Raw genomic sequence first — 19519 nt, forward strand, 5'->3', positions numbered from 1 at the left:
CTAACACAGTAAAAGGTTGGTGCTAGAGACCCCTTCTTTTTCCTTCGCTCTTTGATCTCCAAGCAATTCTAGGATAAGAAGAATAACCTAAGCTCTGAAGGGATGGTATTCTTCAAGGAGAAAGCAGTCCTATTTCATGTGAACTTCTGTGCCCTCGGCATGGAGGTCTTGCTCTTACTGAGGGGGTAACTGACAGTGACGAGGTAATTGCTAAGTGTAGCCAGGGCTGGTATAGGAGCTGTGCGTGTTGACTGGGAGACAGACCCTAAGAACTGCATCCTTGTTCTGTCAGCGACCCTGTGGACTCACACTGAGTCATCCAGTTGCTAATATTTTTTTTTTAATGGGGGACTTGAGTTCACACTACCGTGTGCATGCTCTAGAACGGCACCTCCCCTGTTGTGTTTTAACAAGTTGACAAGAAATCTTCCCTGCAGTACTCAGCTTCCCCAAGGTGGGATCCACATCTTTATCCTCCGTGGATCCCAGTATTTTAGACAGTCCCAGGTTAATAGTAGGTGGTCAATAAGCATGGGAAAGAAGAAGGAAGGAAGGAAGGATGGGAGGTGGGGGGGTGGGGAAGGAGTAAGGAGAGAATGCTGCCTTTCTAGGTCCTTCTCTCTAAATTTTCAGAGTGGGAACTAAGAAACTATAGTCAAGAAAAGAAGGTGGTACCCATGGTAACTGTAGGATGTATCATATGTGGTGGCTGTGGTGACACAGGTCACCTTTTTAGTGACTCAGTTTTATGGGCATGCAGTAAGCAGGCGGTAAACGATTTTTGAATGAGTAAATAGTGTGAACAGAGCAATGGCACCTTCGACCGGCAAACTTTAGAGTAACTGAACCCTTCTCCTCCAGTTCTTGCTCTACCTCCAGGCTCTCTCCCAAGCACTAGCTGCCAAACTGCCCCCCATCCCAGAGATGCAGGTGCTATTAGAAGATGCGTTATTCCACCTTTCCTTTGAATTTACTATCTAATGATTTCCTCACTAACAATCCACTCTTCAAGTTAGTCACGTTTCAGCTCAATGCCTCCAACACCAGGTTATCCAAGACAGTTTCTGGGTTTTCCACACATGAACAGTGCGGAATAATAATTAATAGTTATAATAATTATTAGTAGTAGCATAATAATTATTAATTATTAATAATAATTAATAGTTAAGGAATCACTGAGGTCCCGGCTGGATCATCTATCAAAACGGAAGCATGTTTCATCCTATCAGCCAAAGTACCGGGAGATCCTTAGTTAAAAATGAGGCCCCTGCATGAGCATAAGCTTACTGAGTTAAGGGCTGGAAGGAGACTTGAGAATCAGCTGGTTCAACCACTCCCATCTTTTTTCACATAAAAAGCAGGCTGAGAGGTTAAGCACTTTCCAGTGTCACTTTGCTAGTTATAGCAGAGTCAGAACTGGGCATAAAATCCAGTATTCTTTTCAGTACACCCATTCATTGCCTACTGGAACACAATTTCTTCTTGCTTGTTTCCCAGTGCTTTATCCCTCCTGATGGAAGTTCATCTTCTTAGATGCAAAACCGATACAGACAGATCCTTGAGAAGAGATGCTGGCAAACAGAGAGCTTGATGATAAATAGGGAGATGATGCAAGCACGAGGGCTGAATCCAGAAATAAATCATATCTTCACATAGTGTTTACAGAAATTGCGTTTTGAATAATTTCCATAGAAATTATTTTACCCACCACAGGAATGTTTCTCCCTCCCACAGGGATTCGACCAAACAGAAAGAGAAGCAGAATGGAGGAAAAGCAGTAATTTAGATTTATATATAAAACATTAGTTGGAACCTAAGTAATAACCCTCAACTAATCAGAATATTTTATGCATTCTGCTTTTTAGTGGAAAGAGCAAACCACAAGAAAGCAGGCATATATCAGAGATTTTAAAAAATGCTTCCAGGGCTTATTTTAGGCTTTAATTTTTTCCCCCCAATTCCCTGTGCTATCTTTAAAATATCCCACTGCACACCTCCCTCTTCCTCCTCACATGTGTTTATTTGTCCATTTAATCAATCTGCCAATATTTATTGAGGCCTCGTCTGATGTCCCAAGTATTCTGCTAGGTCAGGGATGAAAACACAGTCTTGCCTTCAAATGCAATGCCTGGTTAGAAAGCTATCCTAATAAGATTTAGATTTTTATCTTTTTTTCAGAGTTGGATTTCTAGTTCTGTAGATGGATAGTACCTCTGTACTGAATATTTCCATTTGGCCTTCCAGATCCCGTTACCATTTTGCAGCCTGTTCTGGGCTTGTGGGAGATGGGGGGTGAGGGAGGGAGAAGGACTGACCTTTATGGACCAGATAAATCATGTTACTTTGGGAGGAACCAAAAGACCAGATCAGGGGATGGGAGAGGAGGGAGGCAGGGCTATTGCCCCTATGCCATCACCCCCCTCACCGCATTCCCCACACCTGCCAGGCTGTGGGTGGATATTGGCTACCTTCCTCTCCTAAGATCACAGCACCTGCTAGATAACCCTCTCCTCAAACTCTTGGGTTAGCAGCTGTCATATAAATCACTGTGATTGCCAATTACAAAATAATGAGTGTATTTCTGAGAAATAACAAAAATAATATGATTGGGAACTAAGTGAACTGCCACCTAAAGCAGCTAGAAAGAATGAAAATGGGTCAGGATATTCTTCTTGCTTACCCTTTGAAAAGCTATGTGGAGGGGGGCCTGGGTGACTCAGTCACTCAAGCGTCCAACTCTTGATTTTGGCTCAGGTCATCATCTCAAGAATTGTGAGATCAAGCCCCATGTCGGGCTCCACACTGAGCGTGAAGCCTGCTTATGATTCTCTCTCCCTGTCCCTCTGTCCCTCCCCACACTCGTGCATGCTCTCTCTCTCTAAAAAAAAAAAAAAAAAAGATATGTGGAGAGCCATTTCATGGTCACAGTTAAGTGAGAAAAGTTTCATATTCCGTTTTTCATAAACCTAACCCGGCTGTGACAGGATGACAAGTAGGACCGATTTTATTTGATGGAGAGTAGATGCCTGGAGCAGTCTTGGGAAAATTTTGAGGCCCATTCTCAATATCTGCATGTCACTTTCTGCCATGGACATGGGGTCAGGGGATGTGCTCTGAAATGTGGATCCTGACTTTAATACCTATGTCTCCATCTCTAAATGAATCTAATTTGAGAGAAAACAGAAACTAGTTCCTAGAACCACAAGAGTTACAGTGTATCTCCTCTGGCCCTCCTATTTTAATTTTTTTGAGTATGGTTGACACACAATGCTATATGGGTTTCAGGTGTACAACAAAGTGATTGAACTTCTCTATATACTATGTTATGCTCATCACAAGTTTAGCTACCATCTGTAAGCACACAACATTACTACAATATCATTGATTATATTCCCTATGCTGTGCTTTTATTTCCTTGACTCATTCATGCTATAACTGGAAGCCTAGATCTCCCACTCCCATTTACCCATTTTGCCCATCCCCCAACCCTTTTCCCCTCTGGCAACTGTCAGTTTGTTATCTGTATTTATAGGTCTGATTCTGCTTTTTGCTTATTCATTTGCTTATTTAGATTCTACATGAGTGAAATCATATGGTATTTGTCTTTCTCAGTCTGACTCATTTCACTTAACATAATACCTTCTTAGGTCCATCCATGCTGTCTCAAATGGCACAATCTCATCCTTTTTTATGGCTGCATAATATTCCTGTGTGTCTGGGTGTATGCGTGTGTGACATCTTCCTTATCCACTTGTCTGTTGGGTGACACTTAGGTTGCTTCCATATCTTGGCTATTATAAATAATACTACAATAAACATAGGGGTGCAGATGATCTTTTCAAATTAGTGTTTTCATTTTCTTTGTAGCCCTCCTATTTTTACTCTCAGATATGAAAAAAGAGGCACATGAAGGTTAAATGGTTCACTGAGATCAGTAATGTGGCCAGCATACAAATTTTCTCTGAGTTCATGCTCACTTCTACTTATTAAGGACAAAAAGTGAAGAAAATCACAGATGACTGCAACTGTCAGTTGGTGTTGGAAAGTCCAACAGAATCTAACTGGTTAGGATGGGATTTGACTGAGACAATGAGGCTAACACTCTTGTTTCAGAGAGATCAATATTTTCATGTTGTTTTTTAAGAAAGATCAAAATCTAAGCATTGTGTCTCATTTCCAGTTGTTCCTAGCATCACAGCACAGAGATAGAGTGTGGGAGGGGATCTAATGGAATTTGATTACACAGACAAAATAGAAAGAAGCCTATCTAGAAGACACTCCAAGAAACTTAGTGGAGACCTAGTTCTTTTTGTAAAACATAAACTCAGAAGTGGAAAGCCTGTTCACCCATTATGAAGTAGCTGGGAGCAAAGGGTGGTGATTTAAAAACAGAATGAGTGTGCAGGTAACATGTAGATTTTGTCTCCAGGGCCACACCTTCTGGAACAGATATGGCACACAAAGAGAGACAACAAGTAAAATGTTCTTCCAAAACTTTAATTTGCTAATTTCTAAGCTCCATTTCTTCCATGGAACATGTGTCCTAAGACTGAGAGTGAACAATGGGGATAGAGAATACTGAAAGTAGTCTCCTACATTTCTAGAAAATTATTTTCCCCATTCTGGATCATACTTATGGGAGCAATTCTCGGTCTTTGAAGACCTGTACTCTGATGTTGAAACAGCAGTAAAAAAAAAAAAAAAAGTATATAGAGAAAAGATTAAATATGAACAGGAGTTCCTGGGCCTTCAGCATTCCCATATAATCAATCCTCTTCCCGGTACCCCACGCTAAGGACTCTACAAGTAATGGAGTCATTTCTCTGAAGAGCAACGCATGCAAATTATACTTATGTCTGCCCTCTCTCCACCCTTCTCACCTTCTCCCACCCCCAAATGTGAAGTGGGAAAGACAGTACTTAAGGTAAAAAGTTGAATCTGGAAGAAACTATGGCCTTGGCCCTTAATTTTAAGGAAAAGATGCTCTGAGAAAAATTCTATTTTGCTAACCACATCACGCAGCCTCGCCTTTAATTTTGCTAGATGGCATCTTCCAGGAAAAGTGATAGTAATGCCTCCCTTAAACCCCCTAAGCCCCTCTCCCAAAGACCAGATAGGCCTCCTGGTTATTATTCTCACACAAAGAAGATGGTATAATATGCACTTCCCCAAAAACTGCTAGGGAAAGACAGCATCTTTTAATGTTAGGGGTGGAGAGATGAGTACATCAACCCTTTAAAAATCAGTCATTTAGTTCCCTTGACTTGGAAGCATGACACAAATATGTGCCTTTAGGTGAAACCTTGCCCTTGGATCAGCCCTAGCCTTACCTACTTCACTTTATAGTGGTGTCACTTAACGTAGAGTCCTTGTCTGGAGATTATAATTCTTTCTATCCTGCTCTTATTCATTGTGTGATTTTTGTCAAGGTACTTAGTATCTTTGGATGACTTTCATTGCTTTATAAAATGAGGGGCAGAACTAGAATTAAGCCAAAGGTGGGGGAGGAGAAAGAAACAATCTCCCAGTTATTATTATGGTTTCCTGCATACTTTAATGACACTCGGAAGTGATCTCACTCAAAGGTGGACTCTGTCTTTGATTTAGGTCCTTAGAATTGAGTCCAGCATAAGATAGCATGGCTCTATCCCAAATTATGAAGAGAAAGGTTTACCTCCACTATGGAATCTCTTCCTCTATATTTGAAAAACATATTCAATATAGAGGAAAGGTCAGAGGTGAATGGGTTGTGCTTTAAGTAGTTTTGAACATAGATGCCATCTAGTCTTTGCAGTCTGCAAAATTCTTCCTTAAGTGAATAAATGTGTAGGGCAACTCTCCATTACCTTGATCAGCATCTAATACCAACCTGACACTTAGAATTAAATTAGAGAAACAAAATTAGATACTTTGAGACTTGAGGGCTGATTATACTACTAGAGCTAAGAGTGGATTTAAACTCTTTCCTTATCCCATTTAAATCTAACTAGATATAAACTCTCCATTACCAAGGAATAAAGGTGTGTCTGCAGAGGTGGAGGTTCCCCTTGATGTTCTTGGACAAGGAAACCTAATCCTTTCTTCTGACACACATGGTTGCAATAGAAAGCGTTCCCCAACTGCCAGTCTGGTTTTAATCTATTGTTTCAAGCAAGATGGGATTTGCAGGGAATGTTAAGGAAAGAGCAAAATTACCAGAACTTAATATAAAATAAAAGTGTTGATGAGAAATCAAATTTTAAACAAGTTTTCAAAATCGTAAGCACGAACATCTGTAGACATACAGTGCATGCCGTAAGTATAGTACTATACAGGTTTTTAAATTGTATCTAAAGTCTGCTTTAAGTACAACATTTATATCTCATTTTACTAAAGTTCACTGGCTTACCAAATAATAGCAGTGGTGAAAGATTGCCAATAAATACAGTGATGTTTCACTTAAAAACACTTGGAAATGAAATATTCCACAAGAGAACTTCTCATGTAACCAAACTATTCCTGCATTATGCAAACTTTTAAAATGTTAATCACTTTGTATGCAAACATTTCAAAAGTGTATTATACAATTTTTCATTAAAAGATACCCTAAATAACACATTTTTCCTGAAGATTCAGGATTAACATTTAAAATACTCGTTAAAATATGCTGATTGTAGTGCACTTCTTAGAAGAGCAGAAGACGGTGAGCTTACACAATGGTGAGCTTTTTCATACTTTCCCAATGCCAAAAGGTTTCAGAATGCCATTGTAAAAAAGTACAAAGGCAGACGAAACTAGCTTGCTTTAAATAAGTCTAGTGACTTTTCAGTCAGCTTTCTCCTGGATGTTAAAAACATACCAACTCTGACAATTAGTTACATACTTTGTCAAAATAAAATTTAGATTTAAAAGATGTGCCTGCTCTGTGCAAAGTACTATACTAGGTGCTGGGAGAAATATAAGAAATACAAAATAGTCGTTGTCCAAGGAGCAACCTGGCTGGCTGAGTGATGCTCGAGTCATCAAGTCACCACCATGATGGGAAACAATTTCTTACTTCTAAGTTTGAAAATAATGTACTTTAAAAAGTACAGATATTGAAGTTGTTCCACTTGTGCTTGGATATACCTTCTTCAATGGGAGTATGCCTTGGAAATATCTCCCATGGAAATATTATCAGTCACGTGAGTCATTGTAGATAAAAGACTAAAATTACTGCTTGAGGAAATAAAGTAGGCAGGCCTGTGACAGCTTTCTGCTGTAACCCTCCTTTTATTGCTAGGTTTTATCTTATAATCCAGATGGCTAAGCATGTCAGAAGTGTAACCTTACTAATTCCTAGGGTCATTTAATTTAATTAATAACATATCTGTAAAAAATTGTATTTTAATGCTTTGCTGTATATATGAGTACAAAACATTTAGGCATGTTTACAAGGGATACTGTGCATCTTTATAATGATCAATTATCACTTCCACTGGCAAGGCCTCTTAGCTGGGTTTTAGTAAAGACCAAATTTTTGGGGTTTTAAGTATCTTTGGACTACTTCTTTTAATTTCCATCATCTGACCACTTCTATTCCACAGATTCTACCTAGTGGTCTCAAAGAGTTCCTAACTTTCAATTACCATGCGTTTTGTAATGTGGATCGCTCTCCTGGGCTCCAGACCTACTTAATGGTCATCACATTTGGAACTACAGCACACACCTCAAATTTACGAGACAAAACCAAACTCAACTGATTTGTTGAAGAGTAACAGTTGATTTTCTTAGGTTTTTTTTTTTTTTGGCCTTCATCCTTCTAATTCCTTCCGTTTATTTCTACATTACACCAATTGCGCTTTAATTTCACCAGTAAAAAAAACCACTCTTAAGAGATTTTAATGTATGGTTTTAATTCACAAACTTTGTCTTAACCTGTTAGGATTTCAGTTGCTTTAAGAGTATGGGGACCCTTATTCCATTTATCTCTACCTCTCCCTGTGGAAATGTGGTTAATTTTCAGTATTTGTTCAATGGATAAACACAAAAAAACACATAAAGGAATTCTGACTAATCTCTTCCTGTTATATGTTTACTGATAGGTTCTTTTCTGTCTGGGAGCTTTCTGAGCGCATTAGCAGAAGCAGAAGTGCAGTGTTAATTCTTCTCATAATTTAACCCAAAACGCGAACAATTTCTTCTATCAAGTATCACCTTCTGAAGCCTGCCTTGGACCAGGCTTAAGCGCCACAATCTTAACCACCACTCTTCCCCAATCTTGGGGTTTGCTTCTCTAACACCTAAAACAGTGCATCATTTATTTGCCTGCTATGCACTAGGCCGTATAAGATAGGTGTCTTTGTACCTTCAGCACCTAGCAGATGGTAGGGTTTAAAAAAACCCAGATCGATTGTAGATCGAATCAATTAATGAGGCCACATAAATCTCAAAGGACCACTTACTGCGCTCTAACAGGATTGGGTAGGCCCCATTCCTAGACACTTCTTAAAAGCTGCCTCTGGATGGCTAGAATCCGAAAGACAATTTACTTGACTTTCTTCCGGTCTAAAACGCTGCTACCAATATCCCCGAAAGAGATTCTCCCACCCGGAAGTCTCCGCAAAGACTAGGTGTCCAGGGGAAACACTAAAGCCAAGCCCCACCCCGTTCCTGCCCCCACCTGCTCTGCAAAGACCGCACTCCCGCACGCAGCTGCACAGAGGCAGGCCCGGAAGACAAGGGCGCTTACGCAGCAAGCAAAACAGCTACGACTCAGGGACTGGCTCTCTGGGCAGACGTCACTCAAGTCAATTCGGCTCCGCCTCTCTCAAGATGGCGATGCGCTCAATGCGGAAGGCGCGTGGGTGCTGGAGCTTCATCCGGGCACTTCATAAAGGACCCGCAGCTGGTCAGACTCCCCAGGTAACCATAGCTGGCCTTTCTCCCGCCAGCTTCCCATCCCGCTAGGTCCTTCTCGTCTGCCCCTCCCTCAATTGGTTTCTCTCCTCCCGTTTTCTCTGGAGAATACCGAGTCGTTTCTCTCCTAAAGTCTCCTAAGACTGCCTTCCTACTCGGAACGTAGCGACGTTGTACGGATGCGCGATGATGTCACGCGCCGTGGCGGGAGGAGCGCATCTCCGCTTGCCCACTTGGCCTCTGCCCCTTTCCCTGAGAGCGGGGCACCGCTGCTGTTGCCAGGCAACGCGGGAAGCCAAGTCAGGTGTGAAGTTATCCCATCAGAAAGGGCCGGTCTTTCCCGGGCTGCCCGCTTTCTCGTGGTCCCATTACTATTTCACCCTCCTTTCTGAGGGGCCCGCGGAGAAATTAGAGAGGAGGTCTTGTGAGGAATTGGACGATTTAAGTACGAGCAGCCACTTGACATCCTCATTCTGGCAGGGCGGCACTTCAGTGTCAAGTGTCAGTGAGTCTTACCCTCTGGTTCCTCATTCCCCAAGGGAGACCTGCATAGACCTCCCTCTGTGAGGGAATTGCAGCAAGTTGCCAAAATGCGTCGTCCTGTCCTGCGCCTGGCAGCATTGCTGTCACCGTTACCGTGTCGTGCTGAGAGCGTGGACACTGGCTTCAATATTTAGAATTTTACCCCCATGGTAAAAATTCCACCTTTCAGTCATTTAGATATTTACTTCACTCATTCAGACATTTACTTTTAAATGTCTTCCAAGTGCGATCTTGGTGGTAGGCACTTTGTTGTACATCTCTTGGGACGTATCTTCAGGGAATTACGAAGAAACTTAAGATTCTGTGATTACTAGGTGATTTCTTGGCATCCTTGCATATTCGTGGTCAAAATGCATAGGTGTGAGGATTTTGTGTGGTAACTGGTATATTGGAAAGAGCACTAGACTTGAAATTAGGAAATCAAAGGTCAAGAGATTGTCTGACACTTCCTAGCTGTGTGACATGGCAAGTCAATCTCACCGGATTTATTTTCTTTAGCAAAATGGATGGAGGAAGGGTGGGATTGCTTGACCCATTAATGTTCCTTCAAGCTTTCGAAAATCTATGGCTCCATGATTATGAAGCCAAAGTAAAGCAATGAGATTAATTATGAAAACCAAGATTTGAGTTTATCTTGTTTTTCCTGTCATCTCATAAATTACTTAATGTTCTGTACTTAAGTTTTCCTCATTGATATGGGCCTCACAAGATTCATTTAAGGGTAAAGGAAATACCAGAGAACTCTGTCAACAAAACAGCTACTTAAATGTTATTTTAAATTTTAGGCATCAATGTTAGGTAAGAATTGATTCGAAATTAGATAAATCCATTCAATACTCCTCTTTTTGAAGTTTGAAGGTTTGACTCTGTAGAACCAGAATTGGTTGTTTACTATTTTATAGCTAGATAATAGCATATTAAAACCTGTGGTACCAAAGTAACTAAACCTTAGATCCAAACTTCCTCTCTTTCCAAACCTAAGAGGTGAGGATGTCATGAGAAATAGAAAAGCAAAGAGAAAAGGAAAATAAGCTAAAGCCCACTAATGATTACCCAGGGAATTTTAGGGCACTAAATTATTATAAATGCTAAGAAAAAATGTCTTAAACCTCTGGTATTGTTTCAGTGGAATTAATGAATATGGGTATCTTAAGGTTAATCAACTGCTAATCTAGACAGTTTCAAAATGTAGAATTTCCAGAACAGATTAGTGTTTCCAAAACTTTAATTTATCTTTGAGTAGAATAGGAATTAAATATAAGCGAGAGCATTTCTTTTAAAGTATAAATCTACATGTAGGGCGCCTGGGTGGCTCAGATGGTTAAGCATCTGCCTTCGGCTCAGGTCATGATCCCAGGGTCCTGGGATCGAGTCCCACATCGGGTTCCCTGCTCCTTGGGAGCCTGCTTCTCCCTCTGCCTCTCTCTCTCTCTGTCTCTCATGAATAAATAAATAAAATCTTTAAAAAAAAATAAAATAAAATAAAGTATAAATCTACATGTAATTTTCAGTCATTAAATATGATGGTTTGAAAGACAAATACAGTCTTTTGAAAGAGCAACTGAGAAAAGATACAGAATTGTTTTCATAGTGTAATTATAATATTGTTTATAAATAAATATTTATATAAATATATGCACACAAAAAAAGACTGGAAGGAAACAACCAGCCTTAACTTTTTTTGTTTTGCTTTGGTCTTCCTGAATAGTGGATTAAGTCACTTAAGTTTTCTTCTTTAAGCTTTCTGTATTTTGCACATGTTCAAAATTGAAGATATATCACTTTTAGACCCAGAATAAAGTGTTAAAGCATAAATCTCCATATAAATGCATAGTCATTAACAGCATCTGTGATATTTTAGATTGCTAAAGACCTAAAAAGATACTTGTCCCACAGTGTTATTATTAAAATGGCCTTAGAAAAGGACTAGAAATTTACGGGCACTTTTCCTGTATGTATTTTCTTTTTCTCTTGAAAAGCTTCCTTTGAAGTCAAAGCGATTTTTGTGAACAGATGCAGAAATATGTGAAGGAAGAATTGGATTCTTAAACCAGATGCGTTAGACGTTTTTATGATATCTCATAACCTTTGTAGAAAACAAAAATTATTTTGCAAGAGTATAGTCTAACAGAAAATACAATTTTATCATATGGATGATTCTATCAAAAACTAAGAAATAGACAAGTTGCTTGTTACTGGTTTGGTTACACAGTTACTCCCTGAGGTGAGAGGCAAAAGTGGGTGGGCCAAAGCAGTGCTGTGTTGGAAACTATGACTGATAAAAGTATTGTGATTCCTAGGTTGTTTTAATGTTTTCTTTAAAAAAAAAAATCTTGAGTAATAAGGTTGGCATTGAGGACCTTTAGTTATCTCAAAGGCAGGCTTTTGCCCCTCAAGGCTAGAGATGGGCTCAGGTTTAAAATAAAAAATAGAGAGAAATCAGGAATGACAGTGTTTCAAGCCGTACTCATTGTGAGCTGTCTACAATTTATGTGAAAGCGGTTTATTTTGCCAGGTGTTACGTCGCAAAAAACTGTTGACATTTGACAAGATGAGAGTAGTCACAGAGTCAGAGGAATGAAGATTTGACATGCTACATTTAAATACTGATGGCATTAGGTAAATTTAAGCCTGTCATCGTTGGCCAAACATAGAATCCACCCTTCTTGAAGCCCTAACTTATGATGGTGTTGTACCAAGAGTGAAATATTGATGGTTAGACTTTTGCAAGAATATTTGTAATCATTCAGTGTAAAATGTCCACATTATATTGCAGTTGAACAACACACTTCACAGTTAGCTGTCCCAAGCTGGGTGTGGCCAATATTTACATACTGTTCCCAATGTTAATGGCTACCAAGTTTAGCCATAGATGAAGGAATCATCCCTGCAAAAACAAAACAAAAACAAAACAAAACTAGGCAGTGTATTAAATTATTGTTCTTGTATTCAGTTCTCATGACTAGGCTTTTCAAACAATTGCTCCTTTTTTTAACTTTTTTTCTTTTAAAATAATTTCAGATTTACCAAGTTTGCAAAATTAGTACACAGTTTTCCTGTACATCCTTCACCAAGCTTCCTTTTACATAATCATAATACAATGATCTAAGCTAAGAAATAAATTTGGTACAATACTAGCTAAAGACCCATTTCAAGTTTCACCAGTTTGTCCACTAGTCTCTTACTGGTCTGGGATCAAATCCAGGATCCCATGTTGCATTTAACTGTCATGTCTCCTCCAATTTATGGCACTTTCAGTCTTTCATGACCTTGGTGCTTTTGAAGAGGATTGGTTAATTATTTACTAGAATGTCTCTCAATTTGGGTTTGTCTGATGTTTTCTCGTTATTAGGTTATGGATTTTGGCAAGAATACCACCAAAGAGAGACTAGACTGTTCATAACAAGGCCTTAAGGCAGGTATCAGCACCTGATTTTAAATCATGAGGAAACTGACTTTAGTTAAGTAACTAGCCTAAAATCACAACACTAATTAATTGTGGAATTGGGATGGTAAAATTTACTATTGGGATTTCCTTCCCTATTTTGCAATTAATATTTGTGGTTGTAGGTTTCTGTGATCTTAATGACATTAAAATGGGGAAGTGTTCCCAGTGACTTTTCCCTTAGCTTGTCTCTGCTATGTATTGTCCATCCAACTTGCACCAAGAGCTAATCAGCATGGAGAGCTATCAGGAGCTTCTATAGCCATCATTTTGCAAGACAATAACTGGGCTGGTTTGAGGGGGCTATCTCATCTCTGTGCTTTTCTTAAATGGTGTTGCATGGACCCACTCGAACATCCCTTTTAAGCGCAATCAGCCTAGGAGCCCATTCACTTAAAATCCTCTTTAGATTGGTTTTCCTTGCGAACTGACTTAGCTTATTAGAAATAATAATTTTTAAAACTATATTTGAGTAGATAATGGAAACTACTGATGGTAACTGATGAAAATATAGAGGAGGAACAGTAAGTAGATGCTGAGGATTTTTGCTAGTAACTATTCTGGCATCCGTAGCCAGGAAATGCTAGAGAGTAAGGCTGCTCCCTGAGATCCTTTCTCAGTCTACCTGTTGCATGGCTGCAGGTTACAGAACTATCTGCAGAGCCTTACACAAGTATATAGATTTAAGCCTATATCCATACATAACCCTGTCTTTCAGAAAAGGAACGGACATTTAGCTAGCACCTTCTATGTGCTAAGGCCCTGTGCTATGTGCTATACACACTTTATCTTATTTTCTTCTCACAACAATCCTGTAAATATTATTCTACCCATTTTATAAAAGAGGAAACTAAGGCTCAGAAAGATTAAGTAACTTTCCTAAGTCAGAGCTAGTAAATGGCGGTACCAGGATTCAAATTCAGCTTCATCTGTGCTTTTTCCACCTGACCAGTGGTCTTCTCTTACCAAATAAAATCTTGTATCAATCCCTGTTAGATAAAACATAAAAGCAGAGCTTTTCTGATTTCAGGAATAGAGGAGTAGCTAGAGCCCTGCCTGCTTGACCTCGCCGCCCCCAGCCCCCCATACCACCCTCCCTCCACACACAAACAGTGGGCCAAGAGATGGTGCCACACAATCTTAAATTTCTTATGATAACATTTGAAAAATACTTCAGCTTCCTAACATATCCAAGTAAGTTTGTTGGCTGAGGACCACATATGATGGATGAATTATGTTCGAGGAGCTGCCCTGAAAATAAGTAGTTGGAGAGTATTCACTTTGATATGTGTGTATTTTTTCAATAAAATGCAACGTATGTTCTATTTCTCTTAAGCTGCACAAGCACTGAAGATAATAGTAGTCAATTTTCCTTCTTTCCTTCTCTCTTTCTAAACACAGCTTACTTCTGCATAATATGCTCATCTTTGTGCACAAAGTTGGCTAAGGAACTGCCTTTTGACTGGTTCTGTGGATTCCCTCAGTCATTATTACAACTAACCCAGCCTCTAGCCTCCTCATAAAGAACACTTACCCAGTTCTGCTCTTGATTCCATTCTACTGCACCCCTCAGGGTTCAGGAATTTCTCTTTTCGAGACTGCAACATGAGGCCTAAGGCTTCTTCTTGAATTTCCACAGGAGCCATTTACTCATGGAGGTTGGAAGCTGCTCTGCAGGGTGAGACACTAGATGCAGAGAGATAATTTATAGGCACAGAGGTGCTAGAGGGACTCCAGCTTGACTTAATTTAACTCTGCTCCAGCATTTACGGTTTTCTCTATATATCATTTCTTAGCAATACCATATCTTTTATTCCCAGTAGGAGGCATAACACTTTCTTAATGTCCCTGCTTACTGAATGAGTCAAGGTCATATCAAGATCTTCACACTACCCTGACATCTAAGTTCTATTGGGCGTCTAGCCATTTATCAAAATTCATCTACAGCTTTCTTTTTTCATGGCATACAGTCATGCTGGCATCTATTGAACCTACTTCTGGTTGGCTAAGGAACTGCCTTTTGACTGCCCCCTTGGTCTCCTTAAAGGCAAAGTTAAGCCACCCTGATTTCTAACCGATGGAGATACTCACAGCTTCTGCTTCTCAATCCCTTGCCCTCTAGGCTAGCACACCAGCTAGCATGCAGGTCTGTCAGTTTCTCCTTTGCATTCCTGCCCTGATGTTCTGGCTGGGACTCACTATAGGGCCAGGCAAGTCCACTGTGGACAGAGTCTTGAATGAATGTCTTTGGTTCCATTGCTTCTTATCCCAGGTTTTTAGGATGATAGTTGTAGATTTTTCATTAAGGGTATTTGAAAGCATAACATAAAATAACAAATCTCACCTTGCAAAACATTTTCAAGTAGAATCTGTTATTTTCTATAATATTCTAGTGTTCTAATATAACACTTTGTAATCTCAAAATGCTTCACATATTCTTTTAATCTTGAGTGCAGCATACCAAGTTTCACTATTCAGTCATCTAAAATTTTGGCTCACTGATTACATTCTCATTGTGTCTTCCAGTTTTTTTAACCAGTTGTAATGATGATGAATCTAAGTATCAGTATTCTTTAAAGTTTTAGTTCAACGGATGTTATTTTCATATTTGTATTGAAATCATTTAGTGTTATTATAAACACAATTGTTATTATAAACACAATAATGATGGAAGAGGTGATACTAGCACACATTTATGCTTACCATGTACCAAGCATGGTTTTAAGCCTTGACATGCATTAGCTTATTTAATCGTCACAACCCAATGAGGTTTGTGCCAATATGAATCCCATTTTGTTGATTAGAATAGTAAGAGGTTAAATGACTCACCCAAGGTCACATAGCTAGCAAATGTTAGAGCCAAGATATAAACCCTGGTAGCCTGATTCCAAAGTCTATACCCTAACTGTAGTAAAATGCCATTAAATTCTGAAACAAATTACCCATGATAATATGCTGATAACTGCCTTGCAACTTTTAAAATCCGTTCCATGAAAGCCACTTATGTATCTTGCCATGGTGACATGCAGAGTAGAAATTATAAATCATCCTTTGTTGTCACTGTTCCTACCCTCTTGTTTGGCTCGATGAATTATGAAGAAGGAGCAAAGCTGTCTTGTAAATTTATCTCCATGTCTCTATTTGGTTACTGCCACTAGGATTACTGTGTGTAAAATAAGGGCTTTAAATGCATGAGTCCCAAGGTGCATGTAGGAAGTTCTGTTTACACACAGTCTATAGTTAAAAGGTCAACCTGTGCACAGCCCTGCAGTCAGAGGGGAGGTGGTGAGTGCTGAAGCTGATGGATGACCAAGGGACCACTATCTAGGGTCTAGTTGAGGTTTATGGCAAGAGTACTTTCTTCAAAAGTAGCAGAGGTGCAAAATGGGAAAATGGGAGAGATGAAAGTAATTAGTGTTGTGGGCCATTTCTGCAAGTGATAAGTGAGAATGTATGCTAAAAGATCCTCATTCCAAGGAGTTTTTAAAGGGGTCTCTAATTCAGTAATTGAATTAAAGTGAATTGTTTCCCCTTAGTACATCAGTTAGGATGCTGTTAAGGCTTTAAAATGAGCAACGTTGAACAGAATTTATTTTATATACCAAATAAAGGGCTCCTCATGACCTTTTCCTAATACTCCCCATGAACAAAGACTGCATGGGCCATTCTACTTTATAGTCATTCAGGCCCACACTTTACTCACTATGTTACCTTGGGCCCCTTTTAGGAAGTGGGAGAATGTAATGGAAAAGGTATATGGAGCTGTTTACTCAAATCCCTGATTTGGATTCCTGTCCTCCCATGGGGAGAATGGGCTAAGCAGCCAGTTCATAAATTTGCTGGAAGAGAGAAGAGGTCTCTTGAGAGGGGGTTAAGTGTGCAGGATGAGAGTGGAGTCCCAAGGGAGATGTTAAGGACCAGACTATGTGGAGCCCTTGCCAGTTCTGGGGAGAGAGCCAGGTTGGCCCTCTGTGGATACTAGTTACCTGCCCATCTTGGTTGTGAAGGAAGATCCTTCTCTGCAGCAGGCAACTTTGGCTTCTCCAATGGCTGGCAACTTTCCAGCCACCCCCATGCCACCAAGCTGTGAAACGCAGTAACCTAGAGAAGCAAGTGTCTAGAGAATAAGCAATCACATGAACATTATACTTGTCATTTTAAAGTTTACTGGCCCCTTCCTAAGAGGAAGTGTGATAAAGCAGAAGGTACATGACTCTTGGGATCAGTTAGGCCTGGTTGTACCAGCTGTGTGATGCCAGGCAAGTTATAAAGAGAAAACTTTAGTTTTCTCATCTGTAAGGTATTCATAATAATGCCTTGTAGGAATATGTGGATTCAAGATCCTGCCATATATATATATGGTTCTTCCCAAAAGTCCTTTTGCCAGTGCATAGCACCTAGTGGGTCCTTCATGCTGGATGATGATTATTTCTTCAATAACATATAATTCTACTCAGTGAACTTTCTCTCCTCTACTCTTATCAATCTTCATAATCTTTGATTCCCCCATCACCACACTTTCCTACCCTTCTATCCCCCCCTCCCCAAAATCAGTCTCATCAGATTAATCCCCTTAAAGCAGCACTCTAATTATGGTTTTACCCTTGCTCAGCAACCTTCGGGGGCCTCTGAGGAAATGTAGTCCCCTTAGAGCTCTACATTCAAGACTTTCCACAGTCTGGATCCAAAACATTTCTCTAGGCGATTGCTATCTTACATGGATCCTTTGCCTTGGTGTTCATAGCATTTCCAAGTTTGCTCAGAGCTCTTCCCTTTTACCTCTTTGTTAATGCCACTATCTCTTCTTGGAAAGGCCTTTCTTCCCATTCTTATTTATCTGTATTCCACCATTTTTAAAAAATGAAACAAAAACACACATTTCCGGACTTCAAGTTATATTACAAAGCTATAGTGATCAAGAAAGTATGGTACTGGCACAAAAATAGACACATAGATCAATGGAACAGAATAGAAAACCCAGAAATGAATCCACAACTCTATGGTCACTTAATCTTTGACAAGCAGGAAAGAACATCCAATGGAAAAAAGACCATCTCTTCAACAAATGGTGCTGGGAAAACTGGACCACAACATGGAAAAAAAAGAAAAGAAACTGGACCACTTTCTTACACCATACACAAAAATAAATTCAAAATGGATTAAAGAGCTAGATGTAAGACTTGAAACCCCACAAAAATCCTAGAGGAGAACACAGGCAGTAACCTCTTTGACATTGGCTGTAGCAACTTTTTTCTAGATGTGTCTCCTGAGGCAAGGTAAACAAAAGCAAAAATAAACTATTGGGACTTCATCAAAATAAAAAGATTCTGCACAGAAAAGGAAACAATCAACAAAACTAAAAAGCAACCTTTGGAATGGGAGAAGATATTTCCAAATGACATTTCTGATAAAGAGTTAGTATCCAAAATGTATAAAGAACTTACGAAATTCAACACCCAAAAAATAATCCAATTAAAAAATGGGCAGAAGACATGAATAGACATTTTTCCAAAGAATACATATAGATGGCCAACAAACACATGAAAAAATGCTCAACATCACTGATCATCAGGGAAATACAAATCAGAACAACAATGAGATACCACCTCACACCTGTCAGAATGGCTGAAATCAACAACACAAAAAACAACAGGTGTTGGTGAGGATGCGGAGAAAGGGGAACCCTTGACTGTTGGTGGGAATCAAAACTGGTGCAGCCACTGTGGAAAACAGTATGGTGGTGCCTCAAAAAGTTAAAAATAGAACTACATTACGACCAGCAATTGCACTACTAGGGATTTACCCAAAGAATACAAAAATAGTAATTCAAAGGGATTCATGCACCCCGATGTTTATAGCAGCATTATCTACAACAGCCAAATTATGGAAACAGCCCAAGTGTCCATCAACTGATGAATGGATAAAGAAAAAGTGATATATATGGAGTGGAATATTACTCAACCTTCAAAAAGAATGCAATGACATGGATGGAGCTAGAGTGTATTATGCTAAGCAAAATAAGTCAGTCAGAGAAAGACAAAGATATGATTTCACTCATATGTGGAACTTAAGAAACAAAACAAACGAGAAAAGGGTGAAAAAAAGAGAGAAAGGCAAACCAAAAAATAGACTCTTAACTATAGAGAAAAACTGATGGTTACCGGTGCGGGCGTGGGGGGATGGGTGAAATAGATGATGGGAATTAAGGAATACACTTGTCATGATGAGCACCAGGTGATGTATGGAAGTGTTGAATCACTATATCGTACATATGAAACTAATATTATCCTGTATATTAGCTAACTGGAATTTACAGCAACAACAACAATAACAACAGAACTTCTCTATTGGTTCCAGAAAACTTTGTTCTGAAGTTGGAAATGATTACTCCCATTTTGAAATTTTATAGGACTTTGTACCTTCCTTATAGAAATTAACACATCCTTCCTTATATTCTCTCTCTGTTTATAGGCATTTGCTTTAGGACAGATGGAGAGCGTGCTCTTTTTTTATTTAGACCTTTTATGAACACTCCAGCAGGAAATGGCTTATAATTAATACCAGGGTTCCATAGGTGCAGCCTTAGGCTGCCACTCAGCAGGCAGATCTTACCAGAAGTATGTTCATGGAGACCTCCACCAGTCATAAAAGCTG

The 19519-nt window shown here is 39.5% G+C and overlaps 1 protein-coding gene and 1 long non-coding RNA gene across 3 annotated transcripts in view; one reads left to right on the forward strand and one right to left on the reverse strand.

The window, feature by feature from the left end:
* Positions 1–8725, reverse strand: part of LOC116642283 — a 63787-nt gene extending 55062 nt beyond the window's left edge. For both annotated transcript variants that reach the window (XR_004301328.1, XR_004301329.1), the window contains exon 1: positions 8642–8725. This is a non-coding gene — a long non-coding RNA (uncharacterized LOC116642283). The remainder of the gene's footprint in view (positions 1–8641) is intronic.
* Positions 8726–8786: 61 nt separating this feature from the next.
* Positions 8787–19519, forward strand: part of WARS2 (tryptophanyl tRNA synthetase 2, mitochondrial) — a 93355-nt gene continuing 82622 nt past the window's right edge. The window contains exon 1 of the mRNA XM_032420554.1: positions 8787–8883. Within this exon, the coding sequence (XP_032276445.1) occupies positions 8794–8883 (90 nt within the window). The 5' untranslated portion in view covers positions 8787–8793. The remainder of the gene's footprint in view (positions 8884–19519) is intronic.

Source organism: Phoca vitulina, unplaced genomic scaffold (genome assembly GCF_004348235.1).
Source record: "Phoca vitulina isolate PV1807 unplaced genomic scaffold, GSC_HSeal_1.0 scaffold2, whole genome shotgun sequence".
Classification (NCBI taxonomy): Eukaryota; Metazoa; Chordata; class Mammalia; order Carnivora; family Phocidae; genus Phoca; species Phoca vitulina.